The sequence below is a fragment of the Entelurus aequoreus genome, linkage group LG09 (genome assembly GCF_033978785.1).
Source record: "Entelurus aequoreus isolate RoL-2023_Sb linkage group LG09, RoL_Eaeq_v1.1, whole genome shotgun sequence".
In the NCBI taxonomy this organism is placed as follows: Eukaryota; Metazoa; Chordata; class Actinopteri; order Syngnathiformes; family Syngnathidae; genus Entelurus; species Entelurus aequoreus.
Genome location: NC_084739.1, coordinates 8,921,165 through 8,933,818, shown reverse-complemented (window position 1 = coordinate 8,933,818; position 12,654 = coordinate 8,921,165). Strand labels below are relative to the sequence as shown.

Sequence of the window (12,654 nt, the reverse complement as noted above, 5' to 3'; positions counted from 1 at the left end):
TTTGATTATTGTTTCTCATTTGATAATCGATTAATCTGTCGATTATTACTTTGATTAATCGATTAATAATCGGATGAAATAGACAAACTACATTTCTATCCTTTTCAGTATTTTATTGAAAAAAAAACAGCAGACTGGCACCATACTTATTTTGATTTTTGTTTCTCATTTGATAATCGATTAATATGTCGATTATTACTTTGATTAATCGATTAATAATCGGATAAAATAGACAAACTACATTTCTATCCTTTCCAGTATTTTATTGAAAAAAAAACAGCATACTGGCACCATACTTATTTTGATTATTGTTTCTCAGCTGTTTGTACATGTTGCAGTTTATAAATAAAGGTTTATAAAAATAAATACAAATAAAAAATAAATTAAAAAATAAATAAATAAAATAAAATTGCCTCTGCATATGCGCATAGCAAAAATCCAATGAATCGATGACTAAATTAATCACCAACTATTTTTATAATAGATTTTAATCGATTTAATCGATTAGTTGTTGCAGCCCTAATTATGTCGTGATGAAGCGTCCACTTCCGCTGGCGTGCTGCGTCTTTTCCCCGCGCACACGAATGACGCAGTTCGCCCAAAGCTGACGAAAAAGTCACATTCAGGTCGCATTGCGTTTAGACTAAAGTCACATTCGAAAACATCAGATTCCAGTCAGATTTGGACTAACTCTTGACGTGGCCTGAATCTGATGGGGAAAGATCTGATTTGAAGCACTTTGGAGCGAAAAGAAAAAATCCGATGTGTGTCACTTGAGGGCAGAAAAAAAATCCGATTTGGTTTTCAGCGTAAACGGGGCCAACGTGCACTGCAAAAAGTCAGTGTTCAAAAACGAGAAAAAAAAATACAAAAATTAGGGGTATTTTATTTGAACTAAGCAAAATTATCTGCCAATAGAACAAGAATATTTGGCTTGTCAAGATTTTCCAAAACAAGTCAAATTAGCTAACCTCAATGGACCCAAAAATATAAAATCTTATGTATGGCCGCGCAAGTCCCGGGATGCCCAAAATGTCCCATGGGGAGGGGGGGATAAAAGTTGGAAAAGTTGGCAAAAGTCCAAAAAATTTTCTAAATACCCACCCAGGTTCGAGTCCCATAAGTTCCGCCGCCGGCTTGGATGCCCAAAATGTCCAAAACGCACCAAGCAAAGTCCCACGGGAAGGCGGGGAGAAAAGTGAGAATAGTCGTTAAAATGTTCAAAAATCACACCCGGGTTCGAGTGCCAGACTTGTGGCACTCCATGTGGGACTCGAACCTGGGTAGGTATTTTGAACATGTTTGGGACTTTTGCCAACTTTTCCAACTTTTATCCCCCCCTCCCCGTGGGACTCGGCTGGGTGTGTTATGGACATTTTGGGCATCCCGGGACTTGCGCGGCCGGCGGCGGGACTTGTGGGACTCGAACCTGGGTAGGTATTTTGAACATTTTTGGGGACTTTTGACCACTTTTCTCACTTTTCTCCCCCACTTCCGGTGGGACTTTGCTGGGTGCGTTTTGGACTTTTTTTGCATCCCGGGACTTGTGCGGCCGGCGGCGGGACTCGTGGGACTGGAACCCGGGGAGGTATTTTGGACAAAATTGGGACTTTTGACCATTTTGGCCGCCTTTTCCCCTATTCTTCCCCGCCATTGCTGGGTGTGTTTTGGACATTTGGACAAAAATAGTTTCAAGCATGTTTTACTCAATATAGGTCATCAAATCTCAGCAACAAGCTGTAATATCTTACTGAGATCATTTAGGACCAAAACCCTTAAAACAAGTAAAACACTCTAACATAAAATCTGCTTAGTGAGAAGAATTCTCTTATCAGGCAGAAATTAAGCAAATATCACCCTTATTTGAGATATTTAATCTTACTTAGATTTCAGTTTTTGCAGTCTTTTCCCCGTGCACACGAATGACGCACTTCCCCTAAAGCTGACGAAAAAGTCACATTCAGGTCGCATTGCGTTTAGACTAAAGTCACATTCGAAAACATCAGATTCCAGTCAGATTTGGACTAACTCTTGACGTGGCCTGAATCTGATGGGGAAAGATCTGATTTGAAGCACTTTGGAGTAGGGATGTCCGATAATGGCTTTTTGCCGATATCCGATATTCCGATATTGACCAAACCCTTAATTACCGATACCGATATCAACCGATACCGATATATACAGTCGTGGAATTAACACATTATTATGCCTAATTTGGACAACCAGGTATGGTGAAGATAAGGTCCTTTTAAAAAATTAAAATAAAATAAGATACATTAATTTTAAAACATTTCTTGAATAAAAAAGAAAGTAAAACAATATAAAAACAGTTACATAGCAACTAGTAATTAATGAAAATGAGTAAAATTAACTGTTAAAGGTTAGTACTATTAGTGGACCAGCAGCACGCACAATCATGTGTGCTTACGGACTGTATCCCTTGCAGACTGTATTGATATATATTGATATATAATGTAGGAACCAGAATATTAATAACAGAAAGAAACAACCCTTTTGTGTGAATGAGGGGAGGGAGGTTTTTTGGGTTGGTGTACTAATTGTAAGTGTATCTTGTGTTTTTTGTGTTGATTTAATAAAAAAACAAACAAAAAACAAAACAAAAAAACGATACTGATAATAAAAAACGATTACGGTAATTTCCGATATTACATTTTAGAGCGATTATCGACCGATAATATCGGCAGACTGATATTATCGGACATCTCTACTTTGGAGCGAAAAAAAAAAATCTGATGTGTGTCACTTGAGGGTAGGGATGTCCGATAATGGCTTTTTGCCGATATCCGATATTCCGATATTGTCCAACTCTTTAATTACCGATACTGATATCAACCGATACCGATATCAACCGATATATGCAGTCGTGGATTTAACACATTATTATGCCTAATTTGGACAACCAGGTATGGTGAAGATAAGGTACTTTAAAAAAAATAAATAAATAAATAACTAAGATAACTAAATTAAAAACATTTTCTTGAATAAAAAAGAAAGTAAAACAATATAAAAACAGTTACATAGCAACTAGTAATGAATGAAAATTAGTAAAATTAACTGTTAAAGGTTAGTACTATTAGTGGACCAGCAGCACGCACAATCATGTGTGCTTACGGACTGTATCCCTTGCAGACTGTATTGATATATATTGATATATAATGTAGGAACCGGAATATTGATAACAGAAAGAAATGGGGGGAGGGAGGTTTTTTGGGTTGGTGCACTAATTGTAAGTGTATCTTGTGTTTTTTATGTTGATTTAATAAAAAAATAAATTAAAAAAACGATACAGATAATAAAAAAACCGATACCGATAATTTACGATATTACATTTTAACGCATTTATCGGCCGATAATATCGGCCCTACTTGAGGGCAAAAAAAAAAATCCGATTTGGTTTTCAGCGTAAACGGGGGCCAACGTGCTGCCATCATTGCCCTCCAGAAAGTGTTCCAATAACGCCACCATCTCTCCCCTCTCTGCGCTGCCTCGCCACCATTTAGACAAACCGGCCAAACCTCTGCCGTCGGTTGCACTCAGTCTGTTTTTTATGTTGATTTAATAAAAAAAACCAAAAAAAACCGATGCTGATAATAAAAAACGATACAGATAATTTCCGATATTACATTTCTAAAGCATTTATCGACCGATAATATCGGTCTGCCGATATTATCGGACATCTCTACTTTGGAGCGAGAAAAAAAAATCCGATGTGTGTCACTTGAGGGTAGGGATGTCCGATAATGTCTTTTTGACGATATTCCGATATTCCGATATTGTCCAACTCTTTAATTACAGATACTGATATGAACCGATACCGATATCAACTGATATATGCAATATAAAAACAGTTACATAGAAACTAGTAATGAATGAAAATGAGTAAAATTAACTGTTAAAGGTTAGTACTATTAGTGGACCAGCAGCACGCACAATCATGTGTGCTTACGGACTGTATCCCTTGCAGACTGTATTGATATATATTGATATATGATGTAGGAACCAGAATATTAATAACAGAAAGAAACAACCCTTTTGTGTGAATGAGTGTAAATGGGGGAGGGAGGTTTTTTGGGTTGGTGCACTAATTGTAAGTGTATCTTGTGTTTTTTATGTTGATTTAATAAAAAAACAAACAAAAAACAAAACAAAAAAACGATACTGATAATAAAAAACGATACCGATAATTTCCGATATTACATTTCTAAAGCATTTATCGACCGATAATATCGGCAGACCAATATTATCGGACATCTCTACTTTGGAGCGAGAAAAAAAAATCCGATGTGTGTCACTTGAGGGTAGGGATGTCCGATAATGTCTTTTTGACGATATTCCGATATTCCGATATTGTCCAACTCTTTAATTACAGATACTGATATGAACCGATACCGATATCAACTGATATATGCAATATAAAAACAGTTACATAGAAACTAGTAATGAATGAAAATGAGTAAAATTAACTGTTAAAGGTTAGTACTATTAGTGGACCAGCAGCACGCACAATCATGTGTGCTTACGGACTGTATCCCTTGCAGACTGTATTGATATATATTGACTATATGATGTAGGAACCAGAATATTAATAACAGAAAGAAACAACCCTTTTGTGTGAATGAGTGTAAATGGGGGAGGGAGGTTTTTTGGGTTGGTGCACTAATTGTAAGTGTATCTTGTGTTTTTTATGTTGATTTAATAAAAAAACAAACAAAAAACAAAACAAAAAAACGATACTGATAATAAAAAACGATACCGATAATTCCGATATTACATTTCTAAAGCATTTATCGACCGATAATATCGGCAGACCAATATTATCGGACATCTCTACTTTGGAGCGAAAAAAAAAAATCCGATGTGTGTCACTTGAGGGTAGGGATGTCCGATAATGGCTTTTTGCCGATATTCCGATATTGTCCAACACTTTAATTACCGATACTGATATCAACCGATACCGATATCAACCGATATATGCAATATAAAAACAGTTACATAGAAACTAGTAATGAATGAAAATGAGTAAAATTAACTGTTAAAGGTTAGTACTATTAGTGGACCAGCAGCACGCACAATCATGTGTGCTTACGGACTGTATCCCTTGCAGACTGTATTGACATATATTGATATATGATGTAGGAACCAGAATATTGATAACAGAAAGAAATGGGGGTGAGGGAGGTTTTTTTGGGTTGGTGCACTAATTGTAAGTGTATCTTGTGTTTTTATGTTGATTAATTTTTAAAAAAATAAATAAATAAAAAAAAAACGATACAGATAATAAAAAAAACCGGATACCGATAATTTACGATATTACATTTTAACGCATTTATCGGCCGATAATATCGGCCCTACTTGAGGGCAAAAAAAAAAATCCGATTTGGTTTTCAGCGTAAACGGGGCCAACGTGCTGCCATCATTGCCCTCCAGAAAGTGTTCCAATAACGCCACCATCTCTCCCCTCTCTGCGCTGCCTCGCCACCATTTAGACAAACCGGCCAAACCTCTACCGTCGGTTGCACTCAGTCAGGAAAAAAAAAGTGGGATCAACATACAAATGATAACAGAGTTGGGTAAGCTGAGCCTCTCGTCCTCCGCTGCCGCCCACCCGCCAGCCCGCTCATCCGTCCGTCCGTCCGTCCGCCGCGCTCCTCATCAGCTTGTCTTCATGCTCTCTGGCTGCAAGTCCAGGCCCACGCTACTCTCATGGCTTCCCTTTGAAAACATTTGGATTCTTCCTCCTAGTTGAAATTGACTGTCTTGTTTGAGGCCCTTTTCTTTTAATGATTTTTTTTTTTTTTTTTTGCTTTTGTTTTTCTTCCCCCCCCACACTTGAGTTGCGTTTGCAGAGCATCCCTAAGGTCTTTGATCATGTCGGCTCTGTCCTTGTGGCTGTTTTCATAGGCAACAACCTCCCTCCTGCCCTCCATTCCTCCTCCTCCTCCTCCTCAGTTCTTCGGACCAGGCTTGTTTTGCATCAGCCTCTCGTCTCGTTGATTGACACTTCTGCTCCCTGGCATCAGCAAGCCTGCAAAGAAATCAGATTTCAAACCAAAGAAACAAAACAAACTTTCTTTTTGTGCAGAAAAAAAAGAAAAAAAAAGAAGTGTTTCTTCTCGCTCGGAACCGTCTTTGTGAAGCCAATCAGATACTCGAATGGCAATTGGGAGGATTTGGATGTGGTGCACTCCTACTCTTATGTGATTATTGTTTTTGGTTTAACATGTGTGGATTATATTCATTTTCAGGGAAAAGTTAAAAAAAAAAAGATGATGATGTGACCAACACATCAATGCAAATGGAGAAAAACAAAAGCATGCCTTTTAAGTCTGCATGAACGTGATAAAGACCATTGTTGAAGTCTCAAAATAATACCGTAAATGTATAGAAATTATTGGTTCTTGTTTCATACAATTGTGTATTTTACATTAAAAAAAAAAATCTAAAAAAAAATCAGAATGAGTGACTTCGACAATGGTTATCGTACTTATTTTTAACTATCCTTTTTAATTAGTTCATTTGTATGTGGCATGAATGCTGCATGCAGTAGATTTTAAAATAAAAATACATGTCTTCCCACTACATTGATAGACAACTAAGATATTATTAATTAAAAATATGATAATTTATGGACTGGACTCTCACAATATTATGTTAGATCCACTATGGACTGGACTCTCACATTATTATGTTAGATCCACTATGGACTGGACTCTCACATTATTATGTTAGATCCACTATGGACTGGACTCTCACAATATTATGTTAAGATCCACTATGGACTGGACTCTCACATTATTATGTTCGGTCCACTATGGACTGACTCTCACAATATTATGCTTGATCCACTATGGACTGGACTCTCACTATTATGTTAGATCCACTATGGACTGGAACTCTCACACTATTATGTTAGATCCACTATGGACTGGACTCTCACATTATTATGTTAGATCCACTATGGACTGGACTCTCACTATAATGTTAGATCCACTATGGACTGGACCTCTCACATTATTATGTTCGATCCACTATGGACTGGACTCTCACAATATTATGCCTTGATCCACTATGGACTGGACTCTCACTATTATGTTAGATCCACTATGGACTGGACTCTCACACTATTATGTTAGATCCACTATGGACTGGACCTCTCACATTATTATGTTAGATCCACTATGGACTGGACTCTCACTATAATGTTAGATCCACTATGGACTGGACTCTCACATTATTATGTTCGATCCACTATGGACTGGACTCTCACAATATTATGCTAGATCCACTATGGACTGGACTCTCACTATAATGTTAGATCCACTATGGACTGGACTCTCACAATATTATGCTAGATCCACTATGGACTGGACTCTCACATTATTATGTTAGATCCACTATGGACTGGACTCTCACAATATTATGCTAGATCCACTATGGACTGGACTCTCACCCTATTATGTTAGATCCACTATGGACTGGACTCTCACACGATTATAAAAATAATGATAATCTATAAAGGAATCTAAATTCTACCAATCTGTGATTGTCATAGTACTATAATGAAGAGGTTATAATTTGTCTAAATATTTACATTAAATTCTGGTTAACATGCTACAGTATAGTTCAAATCATGACGGGTCAAATGCAGAGAATAATTTGGCCACACCTCGTGTGTGTGTGACAATCATTGGTACTTAATTTTGTAGTACATTTCTAAATATTGATAATCCTAAAGTGCACCAAATGCGACGTTATATTATAAAGACCGCCTGAAAGATGTACCTTACGATATTAGCAGTATAGCGGACAGTACACTTGCATATAGCATCATTACCACACAGATCTAATTTAATATATTAGACTTAGACTTTTTATTGTCATTCAAATTTAAACTTTACAGTACAGATAAAAACAAAATTGTGTTGCATTAGCTCATGGTAGTGCAGGATAAAAAAAATCAATAAGGTGCAGATATAAATAAAGAGATTACTGTACAGATAAATATATTGCACTTTTGCATATGCATCCACGTTTATGGATGTATGTTATATTGTCTTTACATTCCAGCCAGTTAATCCATTTTTGGGGGGAATTGAGGGGATTATTATGATGCGTTCAAGAGTCTTACTATTTAAAACTAAAATGGCATTCATGGAAATAATTTTTTTTAAATATTTTGAAATCCCCATTCTTCTTTTTTGTGATTGTATTTGTATAAAAGAAAAATATATATTTTGCTTATTACTAAAAATATATATTTTACCTATTTCAAACCATTTATAAAGATGTATATGTAAGTGTATAGTTATCATAATAATGATCATTGTTGACCCTCCACCTCCTTGTATCGAGTCATATTTGGTGCCTTTTACCTTCGTCCGCCAATGATTCCTTCCCCGTTGATAAAGCGCTATACGTCAAAGTTGACATCTCGCCTCAGCATCCTCCGCTAACTCCCGCTTGCGTTTTCCGCCCGTCTCCAGTGAACGACTCCAACGTTCAATTCTTGGACCAAGACGACGACGACGACCCCGACACGGAGCTGTACCTCACGCAGCCCTTCGCCTGTGGCACCGCCTTCGCCGTCAGCGTCCTGGACTCTCTGATGAGCGCCGTGAGTCCACTCAGCAAGCCACACACGTTCTCCAAATCTCTGCATAGCAAAGTCCGCTAAGTAGTTTCAGTTTCAGTAGTGTGTGTAAGAGTGTTTCAGTAGTGTGTATAAGTGTGTTTCAGTAGTGTGTATAAGAGTGTTTCAGTAGTGTGTGTGTGAGAAAAATATTTCAGTTGTTTATATGAGAGCATTTCAGTAATGTGTTTCAGTAGTGTGTGTAAGAGTGTTTCAGTAGTGTGTATAAGAGTGTTTCAGTAGTGTGTATAAGAGTGTTTCAGTAGTGTGTATAAGAGTGTTTCAGTAGTGTGTATAAGAGTGTTTCAGTAGTGTGTATAAGAGTGTTTCAGTAGTGTGTATAAGAGTGTTTCAGTAGTGTGCATAAGAGTGTTTCAGTAGTGTGTGTAAGAGTGTTTCAGTAGTGTGGGTGAGAGAAAAACATTTCAGTTGTTTATGTGAGAGCATTTCAGTAGTGTGTATAAGAGTGTTTCAGTAGTGTGTATAAGAGTGTTTCAGTAGTGTGTGTGTGAGAAAAATATTTCAGTTGTTTATATGAGAGCATTTCAGTAATGTGTTTCAGTAGTGTGTGTAAGAGTGTTTCAGTAGTGTGTATAAGAGTGTTTCAGTAGTGTGTATAAGAGTGTTTCAGTAGTGTGTATAAGAGTGTTTCAGTAGTGTGTATAAGAGTGTTTCAGTAGTGTGTATAAGAGTGTTTCAGTAGTGTGTATAAGAGTGTTTCAGTAGTGTGCATAAGAGTGTTTCAGTAGTGTGTGTAAGAGTGTTTCAGTAGTGTGGGTGAGAGAAAAACATTTCAGTTGTTTATGTGAGAGCATTTCAGTAGTGTGTATAAGAGTGTTTCAGTAGTGTGTATAAGAGTGTTTCAGTAGTGTGTATAAGAGTGTTTCAGTAGTGTGTATAAGAGTGTTTCAGTAGTGTGTGTGTGAGAAAAATATTTCAGTTGTTTATATGAGAGCATTTCAGTAATGTGTTTCAGTAGTGTGTGTAAGAGTGTTTCAGTAGTGTGTATAAGAGTGTTTCAGTAGTGTGTATAAGAGTGTTTCAGTAGTGTGTATAAGAGTGTTTCAGTAGTGTGTATAAGAGTGTTTCAGTAGTGTGTATAAGAGTGTTTCAGTAGTGTGTGTAAGAGTGTTTCAGTAGTGTGGGTGAGAGAAAAACATTTCAGTTGTTTATGTGAGAGCATTTCAGTAGTGTGTATAAGAGTGTTTCAGTAGTGTGTATAAGAGTGTTTCAGTAGTGTGTATAAGAGTGTTTCAGTAGTGTGTATAAGAGTGTTTCAGTAGTGTGTGTAAGAGTGTTTCAGTAGTGTGGGTGAGAGAAAAACATTTCAGTTGTTTATGTGAGAGCATTTCAGTAGTGTGTATAAGAGTGTTTCAGTAGTGTGTATAAGAGTGTTTCAGTAGTGTGTATAAGAGTGTTTCAGTAGTGTGTATAAGAGTGTTTCAGTAGTGTGTGTGTGAGAAAAATATTTCAGTTGTTTATATGAGAGCATTTCAGTAATGTGTTTCAGTAGTGTGTGTAAGAGTGTTTCAGTAGTGTGTATAAGAGTGTTTCAGTAGTGTGTATAAGAGTGTTTCAGTAGTGTGTATAAGAGTGTTTCAGTAGTGTGTATAAGAGTGTTTCAGTAGTGTGTATAAGAGTGTTTCAGTAGTGTGTGTAAGAGTGTTTCAGTAGTGTGGGTGAGAGAAAAACATTTCAGTTGTTTATGTGAGAGCATTTCAGTAGTGTGTATAAGAGTGTTTCAGTAGTGTGTATAAGAGTGTTTCAGTAGTGTGTATAAGAGTGTTTCAGTAGTGTGTATAAGAGTGTTTCAGTAGTGTGTGTAAGAGTGTTTCAGTAGTGTGGGTGAGAGAAAAACATTTCAGTTGTTTATGTGAGAGCATTTCAGTAGTGTGTATAAGAGTGTTTCAGTAGTGTGTATAAGAGTGTTTCAGTAGTGTGTATAAGAGTGTTTCAGTAGTGTGGGTGAGAGAAAAACATTTCAGTTGTTTATGTGAGAGCATTTTAGCAGTGTGTATAAGAGTGTTTCAGTAGTGTGTTTAAGAGTGTTTCAGTAGTGTGTATAAGAGTGTTTCAGTAGTGTGGGTGAGAGAAAAATATTTCAGTTGTTTATGTGAGAGCATTTTAGTAGTGTGTATAAGAGTGTTTCAGTAGTGTGTATAAGAGTGTTTCAGTAGTGTGGGTGAGAGAAAAACATTTCAGTTGTTTATGTGAGAGCATTTTAGTAGTGTGTATAAGAGTGTTTCAGTAGTGTGTATAAGAGTGTTTCAGTAGTGTGTGTGAGAGAAAAACATTTCAGTTGTTTATGTGAGAGCATTTCAGTAGTGTGTATAAGAGTGTTTCAGTAGTGTGTATAAGAGTGTTTCAGTAGTGTGTATAAGAGTGTTTCAGTAGTGTGGGTGAGAGAAAAACATTTCAGTTGTTTATATGAGAGCATTTCAGTAGTGTGTATAAGAGTGTTTCAGTAGTGTGTGTAAGAGTGTTTCAGTAGTGTGTGTGTGAGAAAAATATTTCAGTTGTTTATGTGAGAGCCTTTCAGTAGTGTGTATAAGAGTGTTTCAGTAGTGTGTGTAAGAGTGTTTCAGTAGTGTGGGTGTGAAAAAAATATTTCAGTTGTTTATGTGAGAGCATTTCAGTATTGTGTATAAGAGTGTTTCAGTAGTGTGTATAAGAGTGTTTCAGTAGTGTGTATAAGAGTGTTTCAGTAGTGTGTGTAAGAGAAAAAAATTTCATTTGTTTATGTGAGAGCATTTCAGTAGTGTGTATAAGAGTGTTTCAGTAGTGTGTATAATAGTGTTTCAGTAGTGTGTATAATAGTGTTTCATTAGTGTGTATAAGAGTGTTTCAGTAGTGTGGGTGAGTGAAAAACATTTCAGTTGTTTATGTGAGAGCATTTCAGTAGTGTGTATAAGAGTGTTTCAGTAGTGTGTATAATAGTGTTTCAGTAGTGTGTATAATAGTGTTTCAGTAGTGTGTATAATAGTGTTTCAGTAGTGTGTATAAGAGTGTTTCAGTAGTGTGGGTGAGAGAAAAACATTTCAGTTGTTTATGTGAGAGCATTTCAGTAGTGTGTATAAGAGTGTTTCAGTAGTGTGTATAATAGTGTTTCAGTAGTGTGTATAATAGTGTTTCAGTAGTGTGTATAATAGTGTTTCAGTAGTGTATAAGAGTGTTTCAGTAGTGTGTATAAGAGTGTTTCAGTAGTGTGGGTGAGAGAAAAACATTTCAGTTGTTTATGTGAGAGCATTTCAGTAGTGTGTATAAGAGTGTTTCAGTAGTGTGTATAATAGTGTTTCAGTAGTGTGTATAATAGTGTTTCAGTAGTGTGTATAATAGTGTTTCAGTAGTGTGTATAAGAGTGTTTCAGCAGTGTGTATAATAGTGTTTCAGTAGTGTGTATAATAGTGTTTCAGTAGTGTATAAGAGTGTTTCAGTAGTGTGTATAAGAGTGTTTCAGTAGTGTGGGTGAGAGAAAAACATTTCAGTTGTTTATGTGAGAGCATTTCAGTAGTGTGTATAATAGTGTTTCAGTAGTGTGTATAAGAGTGTTTCAGTAGTGTGTATAAGAGTGTTTCAGTAGTGTGTATAATAGTGTTTCAGTAGTGTGTATAATAGTGTTTCAGTAGTGTATATAAGAGTGTTTCAGTAGTGTGTATAAGAGTGTTTCAGTAGTGTGTATAATAGTGTTTCAGTAGTGTGTATAAGAGTGTTTCAGTAGTGTGTATAATAGTGTTTCAGTAGTGTGGGTGAGAGAAAAACATTTCAGTTGTTTATGTGAGAGCATTTCAGTAGTGTGTATAAGAGTGTTTCAGTAGTGTGTATAATAGTGTTTCAGTAGTGTGTATAATAGTGTTTCAGTAGTGTGTATAATAGTGTTTCAGTAGTGTGTATAAGAGTGTTTCAGCAGTGTGTATAATAGTGTTTCAGTAGTGTGTATAATAGTGTTTCAGTAGTGTATAAGAGTGTTTCAGTAGTGTGTATAAGAGTGTTTCAGTAGTGTGGGT

General features: G+C 36.4%; 1 protein-coding gene across 1 annotated transcript in view; it reads left to right on the top strand.

The window, feature by feature from the left end:
• The window catches only part of LOC133657088 (calcium-activated potassium channel subunit alpha-1a-like), a 626,717-nt gene that overhangs the window by 563,530 nt on the left and 50,533 nt on the right, over positions 1-12,654 (top strand). The window contains 1 exon segment of the mRNA XM_062058010.1: positions 8,505-8,635. Coding sequence (XP_061913994.1) covers positions 8,505-8,635 — 131 coding nt within the window.